Consider the following 22946-nt stretch of genomic DNA (forward strand, 5'->3'; position numbering starts at 1 on the left):
CTCTTTTCTAGTTATGAGATTATTGCCATTATTTAGTAAAATTAGTTGAGTCACTATAATGGAACTCTATTTAGAAATTACCTCAATGCGACTGGGCTTGGTGGCTCACGCCTGTAATCCGAGCACTTTGAGAGGCCAAGGCAGGCGGATCACCTGAGATCAGGAGTTCGAGACCAGCCTGACCAACATGGAGAAACCCCATGGAGAAACCCCGTCTCTACTAAAGATACAAAATTAGCTGGGTGTGGTGGTGCATGCCTGTAATCCCAGCTACTTGGGAGGCTGAGGCAGGAGAATCGCTTGAACCCAGGAGGCAGAGGTTGTGATGAGTGGAGATCGCACCACTGCACTCCAGCCAGGGCAACAAGAGCAAAACTCCGTCTCAAAAAAAAAAAAGAAAGAAAGAAATTACCTCAATGCAATTATTGTCGATTAAAAAACTTTAAAACAGCCAAGGCAGAAGAATCACTTGAGCTCAGAAATTTGAGACCAGCCTGAGCAACATAGTGAGACCTCAACTCTACTAAGTAAAGTCAAAAAATTAGCTGGAGCCAGGTGCGACGGCTCATGCCTGTAATCCCAGCACTTTGGGAGGCCGAGGCGGGCAGATCACGAGGTCAGGAGATCGAGACCATCCTGGCTAACACAGTGAAACCCCATCTCTACTAAAAATACAAAAAAAAAAAAAATTAGCCAGGCATGGTGGTGGGTGCCTGTAGTCTCAGCTACTTGGGAGGCTGAGGCAGGAGAGTGGCATGAACCCGGGAGGCGGAGCTTGCAGTGAACCGAGATCGCGCCACTGCACTCCAGCCTGGGCGACAGAGCGAGACTCCGTCTCAAAAAATAAATAAATAAATGTGACTTTTAGTGTCTGAGAGATAGGGAAGATTATTTCAAGTATTGTTCTGTTTTGCTGAGTCTTAAAACTTTTTTAAAGAGCAGTAGCCATTTCTTTGGCTTTTATTGTATCTGGTACTTTTTAAAAAAATACACAATTGCCTCCCCCAAAAGATGACTTAATTTATAATTCTCTTAAGTTTCATTTTATTTGTAACTTTGTTTGTTTGTTTTTGAGATAGAGTTTTGCTTTTCACCCAGGCTGGAGAGCAGTGGTGTGATCTCAGCTCACTGCAGCCTTGACCTCCTAGGCTCATGGGATCCTCCCACCTCAGTCTCCTGAGTAGCTGGGACCACAGACGCAGGCCACCATACCTGGCTAATTTTTGTATTATTGGTAGAAATGGAGTTTCACCGTGTTGCTCAGGCTGGTCTCAAACTTCTGAGCTCAAGCAGTCTGCCCGCTTTGGCCTCCCAAAGTGCTGGGATTACAGACATGAGCCACCACACCTAGCAAGTAATGCTACAATTTTAAAGCTATTTTGAACTATTTTAAATAATTTTATAAATATGTAATGTTTCCACTTAGTTCAATATTTGAAAGATTTCAAAGCATCGCTAATAAAAAGTCTCTCTTCCATTCCATCCCCTGCTATCCAGCAGCCCTCTCCAGTGGCAGCCAACACTGTCACTGTCTTATGTTTTCTTCTGGGGGTATTCTATGCAGAAACAAATGCATATTTTCCCCTCCCTTTTTACAAATGGTAGCAGAATGTGCCCATTTTTGCCCTTTATTTTTTATTTATTTTATTTTATTTTTATTTATTTATTTATTTATTTTTTGAGACAGAGTTTTGCCCTTGTCACCCAGGCTGGAGTGCCGTGATATGTCTCAGCTCACTGCAGCCTCCACCTCCTGGTCTTTTCAAGCGATTCTCCTGCCTCAGCCTCTTGAGTAGTTGGGATTACAGGCACTCGCCACCACGGGTCCAGCTCATTTTTATAGTTTTAGTAGAGACAGGGTTTCACCATGTTGGTCAGGCTGGTCTCAAACTCCTGACCTCAGATGATCTGCCCTCTTCAGCCTCCCAAAGTGCTGGGATTCCAGGTGTGAGCCATCGCACCCAGCCCTTTTTTTAATTTAATTTTTCTTTTTTCTAGACACAGTGTCTTACTATGTTGCCTGGCCATTCTGGAACTCCTGGGCTCAAGCAGGCCTCCCACTTTGGCCTCTCAAAGTGCTGGGATTACAAGTGTGAGTCATCGCGCCCAGCCCACTTATTCTTTTTTTTACATCGTATTCTTTTTTTTTACATCATATTCTTTTTTTTTTTTTTTGAGATGGAGTCTTACTCTGTCGCCCAGGCTGGAGTACGATGGTGCCATCTTGGCTCACTGCAACCTCCACCTCCTGGGTTCAAGCGATTCTCCTGCCTCAGCCTCCGAAGTAGCTGGGATTACAGGTGCCCGCCACCATGCCTGGCTAATTTTTGAAATTTTAGTAGAGACAGGGTTTCAGCATGTTGGCCAGGCTGGTCTCGAACTCCTGACCTCAAGTGATCCGCCTGCCTCAGCCTCCCAAAATGCTGGGATTACAGGCATGAGCCACCATGCCCAGCCCATACTATTCTTTGGAGATGAATATCATCACTTTTTATAGCTGCAGGTTCATTGTATGGATGAACATTTATTTAGTCCCCTATTCATGAAGAGTTTGGATTCGAGTTTTTTGGTATTGCATTTATTTTCATAAATATAATATCACATATGATATAATATTTGTAGGATACTGTAGGATAAATTACAAGTAGAATGCTGGGCCAAAAGGCATAAATATTTATAAATTTTTAAAGGATTTTTAAACATTTCTTGAAAGCTTTGACCTACTTACTTTTTGAAAACATACTTTTTAGTTTCGTTATTTATTATGAAATATAATACTGATTCTGAATGAGGAGCCTGGGTTGAGAAGCTCTATACTGAGCATCTCTAATGCAAAGGTATGGATTTATTTTTGCTGCTTCTGTTAGGGTCTGATCAAGCAACAAAAGACATTTTCAAGAGTAAGAATATAACCAAATTACTAGACATATATTCCAACTTTTGGAAGTCTTCCCTTTCATGTTAAGTATTTAACAACCACCTGTTAGTTACACACAAAGCGCTCTCCTAGTTGGAATAAAGAATATCAAGTTGCAAAGCGGGTATCCCCTGCCTTCAGAGAGATTTGTCTCATGATGTAAACACGATATTATCCAGATGACATAATTCTGTGTTTTAAAAAGTGATGAGATGTAAAAAAAATAAAACTTGTAGAACTTGAGGCTGAAAACAAGTTGAGGGGCTCAGTGAGTCTGCCTTCCTGGCTGTATATACAAGTCATGCCACTTGTTGAAAACCCATTCTGATTTAGAATCTTTCAGCAGAAATTGCATATCTTCCTTCAGTGAATCATTCCAGTGTTAACACTTGTACTCTCAGGAAGTATGCTGGATTTTTTGTATACTTAGATGCCTGCTGCAGTTTAGCAATTCCACTGTAATTTTTGGAGCAATGCTGTTTTCAAATAAAATTCAAATGGAAATTAATTAAATACACAGATACTACCAGTGTCATTTTTGCTTTAAATATTTAGTAACAAATATCTTGAAATCTTTTTGCATGATTTTTAACATAGGACAGTATAACAAATGCTATGCAGTACCTTGCTGTTCTCCTAATAGTGCTTCGGTGGTTATGTGCAGATGCATGTATTTTAAATTTTTAACAGCCTTCTACTAAACAACGTACTTACTAACAGGCTTAATGCTTCATTTCCTAAGTGAAAAGGTTCAATTCATTAGTTACTGTGGAGACTTTTAAATTGAATGAGAACAAAGTGATCAAGAAAGACAACCTTCATATTAAACCACCTTGCCAAGATTTGACCATTCATGGAGACAATTAGCTAATCATTAACTGGACTTACTGTAGTCAAGACTTGAAGTTCCCCTGGAATATTATTTTATTGAGTCAAAGATTAGCTGACTTACAGACAGGGCAAGGAAGAATGGAAGTTTCTTTTCCTACTGTTAGCTCGCTAAGTTTAAAGAGAAAGGTAACCTTTTACTTTTCTGATATTTTCTATTACTCTTCTAATTCATAGGGATATCTGTGTTTGCCTTACATGGCATTGCAGCAGCATCATCTTCTCTCCGATGTCACCGTTCGGGGGTTTGTTGCTGGAGCTACTAACATCCTTTTTCGACAACAGAAACACCTCAGTGATGCCATTGTGGAAGTACGTTTATGTGTGAGTGTGTGTATTTGGCCCTGCTCATCCCAGTTTTCCTTTCTTAACTACAATTACGAATACATAGTAACAACATTAGTAATGATAATAACTGCATACTGTATGCCATGTATTCTAAGTATTTTATGTGTATTAACTGGTCTAATTCTCATAAAAACACAGTCAATAGCACTGTCCTATCCACATTTTATACCTGCAGAGGCTAAGTAACAGAGAGATGAAGTGATTTGTACAATATCAAACAGCCAGTAAACAGGTAAACCAGGATTCCAACCTGGGCAACTGGGCCTACCACTACCTCATGATTTTTAACATGTGTTTTTTGTTTAAGTAATTTCAATCCTTCTGGCCTGTTTAGAATGCTTTTGATACCAAGACGAAAGCTAGGAATAAATATTTGACATCAATATATAAGAAATTTAAATCATTTGTTATTTTACAACTGAAATAATTTTTTTTTTTTTTGAGACAGTTTCATTCTTGTTGCCCAGGCTGGAGTGCAATGGCGCGATCTCGGCTCCATGCAACCTCCACCTCCTGGGTTCAAGCGATTCTTCTGCCTCAGCCTCCCGAGTAGGTTGGATTACAAGTGCCCGCCACCACGCTCGGCTAATTTTTTCTGTTTTTAGTAGAGATAGGGTTTCACCATGTTGGCCAGGCTGGTCTCGAACTCCTGACCTCAGGTGATCCACCCACCTCGGCCTCCCCAAGTGCTAGGATTACAGGCGTAAGCCACCACGCCCAGCCTGAAATAATTTTTGAGAAATTTTATGAGGCTCGGCACAGTGGCTCACACATGTAATCCCAGCACTTAGGGAGGCCGAGGTGGGTGGATCACCTGAGGTCAGGAGTTCAAGACCAGCCTGACCAACATGGTGAAACCCCGTGTCTACTAAAAATACAAAAAAATTAGCCAGACATGGTGGTGCATGCCTGTAGTCCCAGCTACTCGGGAGGGTGAGGCAGGAGAATCACTTGAACCTTGGAGGTGGAGGTTGCAGTGAGCCAAGATTGCACCACTGCACTCCAGCCTGGGTGACAGAGTAAGACCCTGTCTCAAAAAAAAAAAAAAAAAAAAAAACCAGCTGCAGTGGCTCAAATCTGTAATCCCAGCACTTTGGGAGGCTGAGGCGGGTGGATCACGAGGTCAGGAGTTCAAGACCAGCCTGGCCAACATGGTGAAACCCCGTCTCTACTAAAAATACAAAAATTAGCTGGGCATGGTGGCAGGTGCCTGTAATCCCAGCTACGCGGGAGGCTGAGGCAGGAGAATCGCTTCAACCCGGGTGGCAGAGGTTGCAGGGAGCTGAGATCGTGCCACTGCACTCCAGCTTGGGCGATAGAGTGAAACTCTGTCTCAAAAAAAAAAAAGAAAAAAAAAAATTCAGCCACACTAAGGTTTTTGTAGTTTCTGACAGAAAGTATGAAAACATGTTTCTTAGGTGAATGGTTATAATATAATGAAAGTCCAGGATTCAAAGATGTATTTATTATAATCCCAAATTTGAAGAAGAAAAAGTATATACATTTTCCAAGACAGGAGGATACAGATGGGAGGACCATAAAGCTGCTTCAACATTATTGGTTACATTCTAGTTCTGTAGTTGGTTGGTGGGTTCGTAGGAATTTCTTTTATTATTATACTTCAAAACTAACCTGTAAGTTACATGTATTTTTTAGTATATCAAATATTACATAATAAGATATTCTAAAGTATCTGGCCAGGCACGGTGGCTCACGCCTGTAATCCCAGCACTTTGGGAGTCCGAGGTGGGCGGGTCACAAGGTCAAGACATCGAGACCATCCTGGCTAACATGGTGAAATCCCATCTCTACTAAAAATACAAAAAATTAGCCGGGCGTGGTGGTGGGCGCCTGTAGTCCCAGCTACTCAGGAGGCTGAGGCAGGAGAATGGCATGAACCCAGGAGGCGGAGCTTGCAGGGAGCCAAGATTGTGCCATGGCACTCCAGCCTGGGCGACAGAGCAAGACTCCATCTCAAAAAAAAAAAAAAAAAAAAAGAATATTCTAAAGTATCTGCACTCAAAAGAAAAAGTATTTAAGGAATTATACTTGTTAAATGTGTTCATTTCTGCTAGTGAAATAAAGGTGATTTTTACATGTATTTCTATATTTTCCCAAATATTTGCAATCTAGGTGAGTAATTTTGTAATTTAAAATACTATATTTATGTGTGTATTTTCTAAAAACAGAAAATGAGTGTTTTATAAATAGAAAACTTCAGTGTACAAACCTCTTTCTTAGACTCACCTTTTGAGAATGCTATTATTCATATTTTTTATTTCCAGCTCCACCTTCCCCGTAGTTACTCTGTAAAGTGTGGCATGGATGTCTGCGTGAATGCCCAGACTCTGACTTGTACCTGGATACCCTCTAGGTAGAAGAAGCTCTGATCCAGATCCATGATCCAGAACTCAGGAAGCTGCTTAACCCAACCACTGCAGACCTAAGGTTCGCAGATTACCTAGTGAGGCACGTGACTGAGAATCGGGATGACGTCTTCCTAGATGGCACGGGCTGGGAGGGAGGTGACGAATGGATCCGGGCCCAGTTTGCGGTCTACATTCATGCCCTGCTGGCTGCCACACTGCAATTAGGTAAGAAACCACACGGAGCATACAGCTACCTGTTTTATTATAATTTTTCATTTTGTAACATTTATGAGATTTTGGATTGCACAATAAATACATATTCCTTATAGAAAAATTACCAGTTATTCCCTCATACAGAGATAGCCACTTTTAACGTCTTGAGTACTTTATAGCCTTGCAGATCTTTTCCTATGCATGTATTTTGGATTTTGGTTTTATGGTACTTTTGGTGGTCCTTTTACAAAAATGGATCCCTTTATACATGTTTTCTGAAACTATTACTTTATAATAGAAACAACACATACCAACATAACATGAACATATATCATCACTTTTACATGACTGCTTCATATTCATCAGTATTTGGCAGCTGTTTGTGAATACTGCCTACATGTTTTTTAAGATGTATAAAGGGAGAAAGAATATAAAAAATAGAAATCATTGAAAATCGTGTTATAAATGATTAAATCTTCAAATTTATAACCCATTCTAAGAAATATTATTATTCCTATTAAATGGTTAAAATGGGGCAGGTAAACATGGAGTTACTCCTGCATTAAAACTATCTCATTCTCCTTGGGAAAGAAATATATAAATAGTGAAAATGGAGCTCTGCAGTGAGCTTTTCACCTTGGACATTTGGCAGATATTTATTAGAGTTGTTAAAAATGTGTTGAGCTTGTGTTTTTGTTTCAGTTAACTAACCATTATTTTTTTAATTGTGATGAAATACACATAGCATAAAATTTACCATCTTTACCATTTTTAAATGTACAGTTCCACAGTGGCATTAGATACATTCATTGTTGTATCAGTAGATTTTTTTAATCAACACCACCACCACCACCACATGCTCCCAGGTTAGTTGTTTACAGTGCACATAGGAGTTTTAAAGTAGGTTTCGGGAGAGTTTTTCATTTGTAAAAGACAGCTGAGGAACAAGCCCTCATTTGTTAATGGGATATTTTTAAATGTTTGCCACCACTAACAATGTAGCAGCTGAGACACCAAAATTAAATCCTTTAACCCCAAATCATTTGGTAATCTAGAAAGAAAACTTCAGTCTCCACTGTCATGTAGCTTAATTAATTTGCTTTTAAGCAAATTAATTAATTTGCTTTTTTAAAAATATTTGCCCAGGAGGCTGTAAGCACTGAATAATAGTAGCTCACTTTTTTTTTCGAACATTAAATATATGCAGGGACCAGTGTTCTGAGCACTTTACATCTAGTAATTCATTTCATCCTCACCGCAATCCTGAAGGTAGGGACCTTGTCATTGCCTTTTACAGAAGAGAAAATGAAGCTCACAGAGGTTAAATAGCTTGTTTATCCATCTGATAAGAGGCTTAGGTGGGATCTGATCCCAAACAGTTTGGCTTAGGCCCATACTCTTACAAGTAACAAGGTCAAAAGAGGAAATTCAGCCCAATGAACTGCTTGAGGAAGTGTTCTTAGAACAACTTCTTTATGCTGTGTATGGAACTGTGTATCTCATTCATTTCCTTTCCTGGCAACAAAAGGTACTTTGTATTTCACCTTCAAAGCAAACAACATGAAATTAATATATGAAGTAATAGCCATTTGTATCAGTTCTCCAAACTATTTCTAATCTTCCAAGCGGAGGAAACACATATGGATGCTTTCCCATGGTATTAATAAAGCTGAAAACTTTATCAGTTTTCAGTATATTCTTTTAAGACTTTTTTTGTTTTGTTTTGTTTTGTTTTTGAGACAGAGTCTCGCTCTTGTTGCCCAGTCTGGAGTGCTGTGGCATGATGTTGGCTCACTGCAACCTCCATCTCCCGGTTTCAAGTGATTCTCTTACCTCAGCCTCCCGAGTAGCTGGGACTACAGGTGCCCGCCACCACGCCCGGCTAATTTTTGTATTTCTGGCAGAGACAGGGTTTTGCCATGTCGGCCAGGCTGGTCTCGAACTCCTGACCTCCAGTGATCCGCCCTCCTCAACCTCCCAAAGTGCTGGGATTACAGGCATGAGCCACCGCACCTGGCCTTTTTTAAGTGTTTTTGACAGTGAAATGCTAGAAAATTCAAGAGTGAAACACCAAATAAAGTCCAAAGGAGAGAACATCATGACTGAAAGAACCACTTTTTGTATTCATTCTTAATCTTTTTTTTTTGTAGAAAAATGACATTTATAAAAAAGTAGAAAGATATCCCAATTGCCTGTGCCATACATATCAATCAGTATGTTTATTCACTGTCAAGCATACAGTTTTTGATTAATTAATACTATCCTCATAATGGTAAGGAGAACATGGAAATATTTTGGAGTTGTAAGGAACCTTGGAAAATATCTGGCTCAACCCTCTTATTTTCCAGTTAGGAGAATGAAGTTCTGAGTGATTAAGTGACTTGCCAAAGGCCACATAGCTCCTTAACAGGATTTCTGGAACTAGACCCAAGTTTCCTGACATCTGGTAGGCTATCTCCCCACAAATATGGGAGGGCAAGGGGATAAAGTCGTTCCTTTACCCTTTTTGGTTATAATCTTCACATCCCTGAATGGCTACAGCCCAGCTCAACTTCTTTCAAATATTTACTTGACAGACAATGAAAAGATATTATCGGACTATGGGACAACTTTTGTTACAGCATGGAAGAATACTCACAACTACAGGGTGTGGAACAGCAACAAGCATCCAGCACTTGCAGAAATAAATCCAAAGTAAGCGCATCCTCTGAAGATTGATAGTACATAAATGGTTGGTTTACAAGTGCCCAATACAGAGAAAAATCTATTTTAACTTTGATATTGTGAATATCCTCAAGAATCCCCTTAAGTAGGTCATAAAAAGGCTCCCAAATGTAGAGAAACAGCTTAGAAACTGCTTCCATATTCAGATTGTTATACAAAAAGCATGAGCATTATGGGAAGCACTAACATTTCCCTGGCTCTCGATGTGATTCAGAGAGGAAGTCCCTGGCACTTGGTGATGCTCAGTACACAATGATTCTTCTCTTTCTCCCTGGAGCTGTTCTTTAACAGAATGGTTCAACAAGATAGAATCCTAGAAGGAAATACCACTGGTTTACTGCATGAGTAAAATTAGGAGGCAATTTTAAAACATGACGTATGCGAAACCAATTAAAGTTAATATCTGAAGCTGGGCTCATGCCTGTAATCCCAACACTTTGGGAGGCCAAGGTGAGCAGATCACCTGAGGTCGGGAGTTCAAGACCAGCCTGGCCAACATGCTGAAACCCATCTCTACTAAAAATACAAAAAAAATTAGCCAGACGTGGTAGTGGGCGCCTGTAATCCCAGCTATTTGGGAGGCTGAGACAGGAGAATCCCTTGAATCCGGGAGGTAGAGGTTGCAGTGAGCCAAGATCATGCCATTACACTGCAGCCTGGGTAACAAGAGGGAGACTTTGTCTCAAAAGAAAAAAAAAAGTTAATATTTGGACTCCTGGATATATGGTCATACCTGGTTTCCACACCAGACTCTAAAATTCAACAAAACTTAATACCTGCTGTAATACTGAATGTTGACGATGAAGGCTTTATCCCACATAGGCATAAAAGGCCATTGATTACAGCCATTATGAAACAATAACATCTGAGTGTGAATACAACAGAGAGCATTGAAGGAGATCAGTTGATATAGTGTATACAGGAACTTGTTTTCTAAATTAAAAGATAAGGCCAGGCACAGTGGCTCACGCCTGTAATCCCAGCACTTTGGGAGGCTGAGGCGGGTGGATCACAAAGTTAGGAGATCAAGACCATCCTGGCTAATGATGTGAAAACCCTGTATCTACTAAAAATACAAAAAATTTAGCTAGGCATGGTGGCGGGTGCCTATAGTCCCAGCTATTTGGGAGACTGAGGCAGGAGGATTACTTGAACCCACGGTTTCGAGGCCAGCCTAGGCAACATAATGAGACCCCATCTTTTAAAGTACTAGGTTCAACACCAATTTTGGTGAATTTAATTATCATACTTGGCTATAGCAGAAACCTATATTGCCATTTGAATATAGTAAAAACAGAATTAAAAGGCAAAACCATTTTAATAGTATTAAATGAAAGGGCTGAGTTCAAAGTGTTCTCCCTCACTGACTACAAAGTCTCTATTCTCAGCGTGCTGAAGGGAAACAGATGTGGAGGTGCTTAGCAGGGTGGCACTCACAGGGTGGTGCTGGGAAGGCAGGTCGGCCTTGACTGTCCAAGCAGTCAACACGCAGAGCCATCCTAGTCTCCTCCCTGGGCCCTGCACTGGGAGGCCTGGTCAGATCTTTATCTGTCACTACATCTGGTGCTTTTAACTTGAACCAGCTCTACAGATGTTAGTGCAGGTCCAAAAGAGCCTTAGCTGAAATGAGTTTTAAAAGGATTATGAAATAGTGCTTAGAAGAACATGTGAAGAAATTGAGGCTATTTAGATTGAAAAGAAGGCTGAAGAAGGACTTGTTAACTGAAATATACAGGTAGGAAAATCATGCAGATATGATAGTGCAGGCCAAGGGAGAACTTCCCTTTCATCCTCTGAAGGGTCACTGGAAAGTCAGCTGACAAAAGGCAGATTAATAGGAGAAATGGCATGCAAATTTGTTAATGTGCATGAGGGAGAGCTACAGGGTGATTGGATTGTGTACCCAAGCTCGTGTACCCAACCCGCCAATGGGGTACACAAGTTTATATACATACCATCTTTAGGTTACAGAAAGAATTGGGGGCTTGGAGCATGGCCAAAAACAGGTTATGGTGGTAAGTCAGATTATAGTGGCAAGATAGGTTGTGGGAGGGAGAAGAAAGGAGGCCTGGCTAGCAGAGTTGGTCTTGTTATAGAGATAAAACTTCACAGGTAGCAGCCCTCAGAGAGAATTGATGGTAAATGTTTCTTTCGGACCTTTAAAGGTGTCAGACACTCGGTTCATCTTTCCTATATCTTGATATTGGAGGGCCTCAGAGCAAACCAGGCTGCATTAATGCAGATTTTCTCTACAGATGCAAATCTACCCCCAAAAAGACAGCTTTTCAGTAATTCTTGCATTTCCAGCCTTTCTGAATAGCCATCTTGAAATACATCAAAGAAGTATATTTTGGGGTGAAATAGTTTAGTTTTCTTCAATAGCAAATTTTCAACATTTTTACCAAATTAAAAATAACAAATGTGGCCAGGCCTGGTGGCTCACGCCTGTAATTCTAGCACTTTGGGAGGCTGAGGTGGGCGGATCACGTGAGCTCAGGAGTTCAAGACCAGCCTGGGCAACATGGTGAAACCCTGTCTCTACTAAAAATACAAAAAAGTAGCCGGGCATGGTGGTACATGCCTATACTCCCAGCTACTCAGGAGGCTGAGGCAGGAGAATCGCTTGAACCTGGGAGGCAGGTTGCAGTGAGCTGAGATTGCGCCACTGCACTCCAGCCTGGGTAACAGTGAGACTCTGTCTCAAAAAAATAAAATAAATGCTAGACTTCTGTTGTTATCAGAGGGTGTCATTTAGAAATATTTCAAACTAATTATAACTTTTGAGAAGTATGAAACCCTTTAACTCCTAAAGATTAGGGAAGGCAGCATTCTAACTTAACAAGCAGCAGGTATATTTCATCCCTTAAATATAGCCATTCCAGGAACATAGAGAATGATCAAGTGATGTGTCAGTATTTCAATCCTGTGATTCAGGAATCTAAGAATAAGAAGTGTCACATATACTTACTTTGGGCCATGAAGAGTAGTTTGTTGTCATTTGAAGAACCATTAATTTTATAAGTAGCTATGGATTTTACTAGGGTCACTTTCTTTGTTAGACCTTGACAGAGGGACCCCTGAGATAAGAATTGGATATTTATTGACCCCTCCATTTTATGTGGTTAAGTTGCTTGATTTTTTTTCCTACTGCCTGTATAATTGCAGAATGCCTGATTTTATATATATAATATAATATAATATATAATATATATAATATAATATAATATATATTATATAATATATATTATATAATATAATATATAATATATATTATATATAATTTATATATTATATTATATAAAATATATATTTTATATGTAATATATAATATATATTATATATTATATATTTAAAATACACTTTTTTCTTTTAATATAATGGAAATAGGGAAGTCTGAATAATGTATTTTCTTACAAAAATAATGATAGTGCTGTTTTTTTTTAAGACCTGCCTTTTGAGTTGCTTTTCTAACAGAAAGTAGAGATTTTGTTGATCCATCCACAAATCTTTGCATAACCAATAGCACACATTTATAAGATGGCCAGGATCAAGGTATGATCTATGACCATGTCCTAAAACCAGTGACTCACCTTGACTGTCCTGGGGAGCTTGTAAAAAATGTGTTGATGTTTGAGCCCCACCCAAGACAGACCAAATAAATTAGAATGTCAGGATAGCACTAAAACAGGCTACACACACACCCACACACACACAAAACACACAACACACCTGTTTTACAAGTGAGGAAACTAAAGCTCAGAGGGGTTAAGTAATCTTTTCTGGATGTTGTCACTGTAAGTGGAGAGCTGTGACCAAAGCCAAGTTTCCCGATACCAAACACAGCACTACCACCCAGCTGTGTCGTCCATGAGAAGTTTACTAATATTTTCTTGTGATAACTCTTTTTGCAGCCTTTTTGGTAAAATACTGATAGTTTAAACTCAAACTTTTTTTACAGCCATCCATTTCAAGGCCAATACTCAGTATCAGACATGAAGTTAAGGTTCTCACAGTAAGTACTTAGAGAAAATACTGGGAAAATTCTTAAGTCTGAATTTATGCCATGTGTTTCATTGCTAATTGGGAATTGTTTTTCTCTACTTGATAGACTTATGCTTCAAATAGTAATCAAATATGTGCATAACATTCTTTAGCTCAGCAGTGTGTATGTTCAAAGTGAAAACACCACTGTTTCATACAGGATGGTGTGAACTAATAACAGGATTTACCACTTTTATTTTGGTGAAGTGCTTTTAGCAAACCATGGCTGTCGGAGAGAGGTAGCCATACATACATCCTTATGTCCTCACCACTTTTTGGTTCATCTGTATGTTCTTTTCGTGTATTCTGAAAATGCACATGCTTAAAAGGTTAATAAATTAATTCATAACAAATAATAATTTAGCTTCTTTTTTCAGTAATTGTAATTTTGGATGGTTACAGAGTGATTATTGTGTGTGTGTCTATATGTGTCTGTGTGCGTTTGTGAGATTTTTTTAAAATTGTACTTAAGACTTCTTTTATCTTTTACCCAGTTCTGTTCAGAATAGTGAACGTGGCAAAAAAATTGGAAACGTCATGGTCACAACTAGCAGGAATGTTGTACAAACAGGAAAAGCTGTTGGTAAGACATGCCTTTAGCCAGGAACAAATTGGAATCACAACACATCCATTTTCTATCTTTAATATGTAATTGATAAAACAAACATAAAGTTGTAAAGATCTGTGTTATCACATAGTAATACAAGAGTTTTTTAAATTTTTGTCATATTCATTTGAAAAATTCCAAATTCCAAATGGTCAAACTCCATTATATCTAATAGAGAGTGACAAAATTTTCTGATGAAGTCACTGTTTTGCTACCAAGATTCAAGCTGCACCAGAGTTTTCTTCCCCCATTCCCTGCGCTGTCCACAGTTCTTTATAAATGGCAGAGATTCATAATAAAAGTAGGTATTAGGAACTGCTGTCCTCTAAGGTAGTATTACACAGTAAAGAAAATGAAGCCAACAGTTGGTTTTTCAAAAAGATCAACAATATTTATAAAATCTGGTAAAGATAAAAAGAAAGAAGATACAAATTACCAACATTAGGATGAAAGAGGGATATTACTGTAGCTCTTACAGAAATTAAAAGAACAGAAAATAGGGGAATATTGTGAAGAACTTTATGCTAACCAATTTAACAACATAAATGAAATATACAAATTCTTTTAAAGATTCGCATTACCAACACAGTTGCAAAAAGAAAATAAGAATAGCCCTATTATCTATTAAAGAAATTGGGCCGAATGCAGTGGCTCATACCTGTAATCCCAGCACTTTGGGAGGCTGAGGTGAGAGGACTGCTTGAGTCCAGGAGTTCAAGACTAGCCTGGGCAACATAGTGAGACCCCATCTCTACAAAAAAATTTAAAAAGTCAGTAGGCATGGTGGTGTATGCCTGCAGTCCCAGCTACTTGAAAGGCTGAAGTGGGAGGATTGCTTGAGCCCAGGAAGTCAAGGCTGCAGTGAGCAGTCCAGCCTGGGTGACAGGGCAAGAGTCTTAAAGAAAGAAAGAAATTAATTGAATTTAACGTGAAAAGCCTTGCCATAAGGTTTTTAATTTAAACCAGGCTGCCCAGGTGGCTTCATTTTGAACTCTGTCAAATGTTTAAGGAAGAAATAATACTAGTTTTACACAAAATCTTTAAATAAGGTAATACTCCCCAACTCATTGGATGAGGCCAATATTAGTATCTAAGTCAGACAAATGGTAGCATGCTCTTCTGCACCTAGCTATTTTCGCTTAAAATATTTTGAATATTGTTCCACATCAGTTCTAAAATTTTTCATTCCTTTTCTATATTTTTAACTTTTTATTTTGATGTAGTTTCAAACCTGAACATTGCAACAGTGCAAGAAACTCCCAATTATCTCTGATTCACCAATTATTTACATTTTGCCCCATCTGCTTTGTCATACAATGTGTTGTAAAAATAGGGCATTAATACTTCCCTAGCTTCTGAAAGAGGTTGACTAACCGTTACTGAACACAATTCAAAAGCCCCAGAACTAAGTAATCTTTGTGTAGGTGTCCTTTTATCCCTAGTTTTCTGAATACCTAGAGAGAGACAGAAAACTCTACAGACTCATTTGTAAAGACAACACACAGCGCTACCACTAGGTTAGTTTTATTGCAAAGGAATGGAATTTAGCACACAAACATTTATTTCCAAACAATATGCCTTTGACTTATTTTGAATTTTTATTTTTTAATAGAAAAACTATGCTATATTATAGATTATTATAGATACATCATTATACATTATTACTTTTTAGTGATGCTGCTACTGATAGTTAAATTCTAAAGCCAAATCTCTTCTATACTCTTCTGTCCAAGAATAGTGGGAGTGTATTAGTCAACTTAAATAATTTCACTTAGCATCACCTTTTTTTCTGAGACAGGGTCTCACTCTGTTGCCCAAGCTGAAGTGCAATATGGTGCGATCTTGGCTCACTGCAATCTCTGCAACCCCTGGCAGGATCCTCCTGCCTCCGCCTACCAAGTAGCTGGGACTACAGGCATGTGCCATCATGCCTGGCTAATTTTTCTATTTTTTGTAGAAAGAGGGTTTCGCCATGTTTCCCAGGCTGTCTCGAATTCCTGGACTCAAGCTAACCACCCGTCTCGGCTTCCCAAAGTGCTGGGATTACAGGTGTGAGCCACCATGCCTGGCCTAACATCAACTTTTGAGATACTGTTCTATAAAACACAATAGACCTGGGGCAGATAGAGCTCTATACATCTTTGTGTAACATAACTTCATTTTAGATGACAAAAGCACATTTCCCTAAAACAGTCTAACCACTCTTCCCTGTTTAGATGGTTATTGATTATCAAGTTGGTATTGAAGATACACAAAGCAGTTTGACTTTTTAAGCTCTCTAATAATTCTGATACATAGCCAGTGTTGCTAGCACTGAGGGTATTAAAGAAACAGTTTGATGAATACTTTCAGAATGCTTAGGCAAGTAGGCTCCTACGCTAAAAAATCATCTATTTTTCCTTAAGACATTCCCATGGAAAGGGATTGTTTTGAAACTAAAAATTTAAATGATATTTTGGCTACTATTAACATATTGGTGTGTTCTAGTAAATTAACATTTATTGGCTGGGCACAGTGGCCCACACCTGTGATCCCAACACTTTGGGAGGCTGAGGCAGGAGGGTCACTTGAGCCAAGTGTTTAAGACCAGACCCTGTCTCTACAAAAAATCAAAAAATTACCCAGGTGTGGTCACACATGCCTGTGGTCCTAGCCACTTGGGAAGCTGTGTGGGAGGATCACTTGAGCCCAGGATGTCAAGGCTGCAGGGAACCGTGACCACTCCACTGCACTCCAGCCTGGGCGACAGAGTAAGACACTGTCTCAAAAAACATTTTTTTAAATTTTTAATTAAAAATGTATTAATTATGTTGGTCTTTCACTGTCTCGTAACAAAAGTTAAGACATTTTTCCTTTTGTTTTTCTCCTCTCCATCCAGGCCAGTCAGTTGGAGGAGCTTTTTCCAGTGCAAAGACAGCTATGTCTTCATGGCTTTCCACTTTCACCACTTCCACCTCCCAAAGTCTCACTGAGCCACCGGATGGGAAGCCTTGAGCAAGGTGTCAGAGGCTGCTATTGCTTTCTGAGGTTTAAGTGTCCCCTGTCTGTCTGCTGCTCCCAGGCTGTTACCAGCCACAGATCCACAGCAGGGGACCTATGTCGAACTGTTTACATGGATGTTGCTCTAAGTGAATGTTTTGGGATGCCGAAATGATGAAATCACAGCCATAACAGGGATGGCTTTCCAGGTTGGGGTTTCAATTGACTACTTTTATTTCAGTCTGAGCCTGATTAAAACATACAGTGAACCTTCTAATGAATTTTGAGTTCTGATATTGTACATTGGTTTACTTTAGAAGAGTTTTTACTTATGTAAATTTTGTTCTGTTTTGGTGTTTGAATATCTAGATGGTCATTGTAATTTATACTTGCTAAAATTAATTTATATTACCATTTTCTCTAAAGTTGGCCTTAAAACGTGCTTATAAAGTGAAGGGGTCATACAGTTGGGCCTTCATTATTTTGCTGAATTATGTGATGATTTTTTTGCTTTCTACCCACAAAACATTTATTAATTCACTTCCTCCCAGAAACATGAAAGTTAGGGGTGGTAGTTCTGAGGATTGGGTGTTTTGTTTTACGTTTTTAGTTTGTTCTTTCCACATCCTTAAAAACTTGCTTTCAGACATCAAGGAGTATCACTGTGCTTTCCTCCTCTTTATAACTGTGCAGGTGGGTGTGCAGAGAAATAGCAGAGTGATGGTTCGATGATACTGAAGCAGTTTAACATGAATGTGTCTGTAGGGCAATACTTTCAAAGACCTATGTGTTTATTTTTCAACCGCAGTCATGTTGCAGTCTTTTACAAGCACTTTTTTTTTATTCCAGAGTTTGTGCCATCTGTTTCTCTTTTTTTTTGGGGGGGGGGGGGGGCGGGGTCTCACTCTATCGCCCAGGCTGGAGTGCAGTGGTGCCATCTCGGCTCACTGCAACCTCCATCTCCCGGGTTCAAGCAATTCTTGTACCTCAGCCTCCCAAGTAGCTGGGATTATGGACATGCGCCACCATGCCCAGCTAATTTTTGTATTTTTAGTAGAGACGGGGTTTTGCCATGTTGGCCAGGCTGGTCTTGATCTCCTGGCCTCAAGTGATCTGCCTGCCTCAGCCTCTCAAAGTGCTGGGACTACAGGCATGAGCCACTGCGCCTGGCCTGTTTCTTTTTTAAACAGTTTTCTATTGGGTGTTTGCAGACCTACAGCTTTTCTCGTAGTCTTATTCATAAAGCTTTTCAAAGCACTTAGTCTTCTACTTCCCTAACTGAAAGTCCTCCTATAATCAATCCCTACCCCTTTCTAGAAGTATCTTAAAAGAAAAGCAAGGTGATTGTAAGTATTAAATAGAAATCTCATCTTAGTTTATATTCAGCAAAGTAAGAGGCAAGAGAAGAAAACTGCAGCCTTGACATCTGTCATCTGAGAAAGGACATCTGGTTTCATGTTAGGCACATACATGCATGTGTGTGCCATCTACTGATGATTTGTACACAGCTGGACCTCGTGTGTTTGCCATGCTCAGCTCTCATTTGCTTTTCAAGGATACCTGGGATGGCCGTTCTCAGAGAGTACTTACGGGGAACAGACTGCCTTTTAGTAACAAAGGATACTTGGGAAATACATTGTGAGTATGATCTATCCCAGATTGCTGGGGAAATAAAGGAGGGCGCTGATTATATTTGGTTTATTCCTCACTAAATGTTTAAGAAGTAAATGCTCCCAAGGCATTTGAAATGAACATAGAAACATAATCTAAATGTCTCTAAATTTTCCACTTTGTGTTTTCTAAACACAAATTGTATTACTCATTTGAGCATAACTCAAGAATTCAGTGATGATAAATTGAAGGGCTCAATGTGAGAACTCCATTAATTCCACTTCTTCCAAGAAAGTTAACCTCAGGAAATACTGTTTGAAGAGAAGAAAGTAGTACCAAACAAAACCTTAAACAGTACTTGAATCTTTTTTGCGCTGAGACTATAAAGAATTCATTCTAACATCTTGTTTCATAAGGGCCACATCATTCGTTGGAGCATGATAGTGGGATTTGTGTACAATTGTTACCTCTCAGCTGCTGAAGTTCACACTTCAAGGATCTAGGAGCTCTGTGAGGGGTCGTCCAGCAAGATGCTGATTTGTCTTTCAGTTGGTATGGTTTCTGTGATCGGGGTAAACTCCCGTCTCCCACTATTCAAAAGCAGCCCAACTCATGCTCTGGAATCCACTGAAATAAAAATAGTTACATGAAGTTTAACTTTGCTTTAATATCACTTGTTCCCCATTGAATATACACTTTGATCGGACTTTCTATTAACATTTCTAGCTAAGAGTTTGACTCTTAGTGGTCACTTTACTGACTTTCCAACATAAAACAAGTATCTCAGAAGATACAACTTTCATCATAGAAATGGTCAAAAGACCATAGCTATATTTCCTTCAGGTTCTGGGAGGTGGAGTTTTTCAAGGAACACTGGCCGTTGTATTGTTGGCAGGGGCCCCAAGGCAGCTCGCACAATCAAAGGCAGGAAGCCTCACCCCTGGTCGTGTGACCCCCCCCCCCCAACATACTTCAGGCTTGGATTCTAGGCTCCAAGTGGCCAGCATAGAAGCAGCAGCCTCTCTCCAAACCCTGGCTCTGTGAGCCATAGGAACCAGCACTAGGTCATCTTCTGACATAGCCCTGGTAAAGGTGTGTGTGTGTGTGTGTGTGTGTGTGTGTGTTGGTGGCCACACTTGCTAAGGCTTTTGTGTCTAAGAATTGAGTATTTGTACCTAGGTGTGAGGGAACCAGGGTCAGCCAGCCTTTTTCAGATGTGCCAGGCACACACACTACATCAATGGCTAGGTGGTGGCTTCACCACTATCCAGGTGACTTAAAAGAGTGTTTGGAAAATGTCCCTGGTATACTTCAATTCCTACTAGACATTGTAATGACAATGGTGTAGGTAAGGAAGAGAGAGTTAAAGCTACCAGTTGTGGAATAGAAATAGTTGCATGTCCAAAGAAGGCTTAGAATGGTTGTGCATATGCAGTTGGCTCACATAACCAGCATGAACAGTCTCTCCCCAAATCCATTAGTGATTCACTACCCACCGCCAAGCACAGGCCTAAAACAATTCTCGTCCACTTTCCTGTTAAGAAACACAGCAGCAATATACTTTGGCAGCAAACCAGAGCATATGATGTAACTTGCTCAACCTTATCTTCCTTTCCAAATTCTATACTAAGCATCTGATGTTTTTTAGAATAATTTCCTTTGGAAAGCCAACGAGAAAACAAATTAGGAAGAGAGAGAAGTGAGAAATTGTTGCATGGCTGAGAAACAAGATGCTTAAAATCTGAATCAAAGTATTTTGAGAGCAGTATTTCATGTGCTAAGGGTTATAAGAATTCTTTTAGAAAGGGATTAGAATTTTACTCTGCTAGTTACAAGTTTTAAAGTCACGCTACAGCATTATCACCCTGGCAGGTAGGTTTTGTTATTGTTTTATATTTTGTGAAAAAAAGTTTTGTAGAAGTTACAGCTAGTGGTCTTTTCCCTCCAGAGCCAGTGATGAGTGTGGGAGCACTTCAGCTCTGTAAGGGGCCAGCGTTCTGACCTTTAACCACATGAACTAACCTGCGTCAGCAGTTGCAGAAAGTAGCCTGTTAGGACAGCAGCTGCTAAGCGTTGCCTGGTATTTTAGTGGGGAGAAGGCTGGGACTCTTCATGGCATCAACACTTGCATGCTCTGAATCCTTGATCAGAGATGAGGTGCCATTTGTGGCATTTCCACCCCGTCTCGTGGTAGCCTTTAAAAGTGGTAGAAGATGCTGCCCTAATTCCTCGAGGATGATGGTCATTCCACGCAGCATAATGTGCCGTGAGGAGTTTTCTCATTCCAGTTCTTTGGACTTCATAACATTGGAATTGTTTTTCCATAATTTCCAGCATTCCATAAATATTTGTCAAGGACAAAGAAAAGGAATGTGGATGTTTATTCTTTTCATATGAATGACTTTGTACACATGACTTCCTGCTTTCATTATGAAGGAGGGGAAACTAGTTCCCTTGTATGGTAACTCCAAAGTTAAAAAAATGGTGCATGTCTGAGGGGTTGAATATATTTTGTAAAACTCTAAATACATTTGTATTTCTGTGCTGTTCTAAAGTTTACCTTTTTACGTATATGAAAGATAACTATATATTTAAATCATGTAAATGGAACACAGTGTAGGGGGTTTTTCCAATCTTATTTTTCATCAGGTTCTCACACCCACGTAGTATGCTGCTCAAATTTTTTCGTGTGTGCAAATGTGAACATTTGAACATTTCAGTCAGGTACTGAGCCAGAAAAGGTAATTGAAGTTTTCAGAAAGCTTCTGTGCTTAGAAAATATTTTGTTGTTTTCTTAAAATATTAGTATTTTGTAGCTGGAAGAATAAGATCAAGGCTTACATGTTTCCGGCCACTTGGTCACTGGTTCCTGAATTTAGAAACATTGGATTAATGAGTTGGTGAAGGCATTTAGTGGTTACAAAAATAGTTTAAATATTTATGATTAAAGGCTTTTCACAAACCTTTTTAAAGAAAATTTAGCTGAGAAAACTTAAAAAGTTTTCTAAGGAAGTTTAACTGTGGCACATGTTTTGATCAGAAAGGTAGTTCTCTTTGCTCTGGTAGTTTTAAAGTTTGTACTAGTTCTTTATTTCTGTTGTTTTTTTTTAATTGTTAAAATTATAAATCATGTCTAATCATACTGAATTGTAAAACTTCAATTGTATCTTTATTTTAAGCATAAATGAGAATAAAATGATCCTGTTCACCCTGCCTACAGTTGGATTTGACCTGTCCTTCTACAAGTACCCTGTGTGTTGTCCATGTGGTTTCTGGCCTCCTTCACAGTTAAACGGCAGCTTCATTTATTAAGAAACCACACAGAATGAACTAAAGACTCATGACTCGTTTACTCTCATTTTGACATCGCTTTGACAGTGGTGCCCAGCTTTCAAGGCAGTGACCTCTGCAGGAAGAGGCCCTTAGCTTCTGTGGAATGCTAAGTGCAGAGAGCTGCAAAAAGTATCAAGCAGAGCTTGGTCACAAGATAATGTCTCATTAGGATATTGTCCCAAGCAACCCATTTTGCACCTGGACTGATAAGTGTCAAAATAGCCCTTGATATTGCCACTGAAGACTCCTGGCACATTTTCATGTATATGTTCATGTACTGGGTTCCCTTACAACTGTTCTACAAAACGGGCTTTGGGATGTGCTTCACAGAAGAAGTGACAAACTTCCTTGCCCCCTGGGAATGTGTGCTTCCTTGAGTGCTGGTGCAGGGTTAAGCTGGAGTTACCAGTGTTCTTTGATGCGGACCGTGAGAGCCCTGGAGCTGATGGGATAACTTGAGGACAGTGGAGCTTCCTCTACTCAGGGAAAGGAAGGCATCTCCTTCCCTTTCCAGATGTCCCCCTCAGACTGAGCTCTCCTGTGGGGATGTGATGGGTCCCTATCACCCACCAAGGAAGAGCTGCCTACCCTTCATTCTGATAGGATAGGAGTTGCAGTTATTGAATCTGGTAACATCTGGAAGGAGTGTGATTAGGGAGCCTGTTCTTTCCAAGGAAAGTTCTTTCCATCCTTCATGAAGGGCTTCTCTCTGCCTGAGGTAATGTACACAGGGTTGGGGAAGCCACTGCAGCAGGACTGACCTGTCCAACTTCACCATCAACAGATCCTCACATGGCACGCATAGACACTTTGTATGATCATGAAGATCAGAATGGTCGTGTTCTGTGTTCTTGATCCCATGAACCACCTGCCTTTGGAACCACTGACATCCCAACATAACATAATTAGGACTCAA

At 39.7% G+C, this 22946-nt stretch overlaps 2 protein-coding genes across 23 annotated transcripts in view; one reads left to right on the top strand and one right to left on the bottom strand.

Annotated features, from left to right (window-relative positions):
- AVL9 (AVL9 cell migration associated) overlaps positions 1–21910 on the top strand; it is a 92052-nt gene extending 70142 nt beyond the window's left edge. The window contains exons 11-18 of one of the 13 annotated variants that reach the window (XR_010158419.1): positions 3983–4117; positions 6528–6747; positions 9312–9429; positions 13418–13471; positions 13995–14083; positions 16986–17295; positions 18642–18724; positions 19114–21910. Coding sequence is in view for 8 of the 13 variants with exons in the window: in XM_009452874.5 (XP_009451149.1) it covers positions 3983–4129; positions 6528–6747; positions 9312–9429; positions 13418–13471; positions 13995–14083; positions 16986–17101 (744 nt within the window). In the remaining 5 variants the exon portion in view is untranslated. Of the gene's footprint in view, positions 1–3982; positions 4130–6527; positions 6748–9083; positions 9182–9311; positions 9430–13417; positions 13472–13994; positions 14084–16985 lie in introns of those variants that run through there. The other 12 variants (XR_008536343.2, XR_010158418.1, XR_010158420.1 and 9 more) reach the window with 12 other exon arrangements.
- Positions 14128–22946, bottom strand: part of LOC107966650 (protein C-mannosyl-transferase DPY19L1-like) — an 88208-nt gene continuing 79389 nt past the window's right edge. For 5 of the 10 annotated variants that reach the window (XR_010158424.1, XR_010158422.1, XR_010158431.1 and 2 more), the window contains 2 exons: positions 19165–19324; positions 14128–14508 (listed from right to left, as the gene is read on the bottom strand). The gene's annotated coding sequence lies outside the window, so the exon portion shown is untranslated. Of the gene's footprint in view, positions 14859–19044; positions 19325–22946 lie in introns of those variants that run through there. The other 5 variants (XR_010158423.1, XR_010158421.1, XR_010158430.1 and 2 more) reach the window with 3 other exon arrangements.

This window comes from Pan troglodytes, chromosome 6 (assembly GCF_028858775.2).
Source record: "Pan troglodytes isolate AG18354 chromosome 6, NHGRI_mPanTro3-v2.0_pri, whole genome shotgun sequence".
Taxonomy (NCBI): Eukaryota; Metazoa; Chordata; class Mammalia; order Primates; family Hominidae; genus Pan; species Pan troglodytes.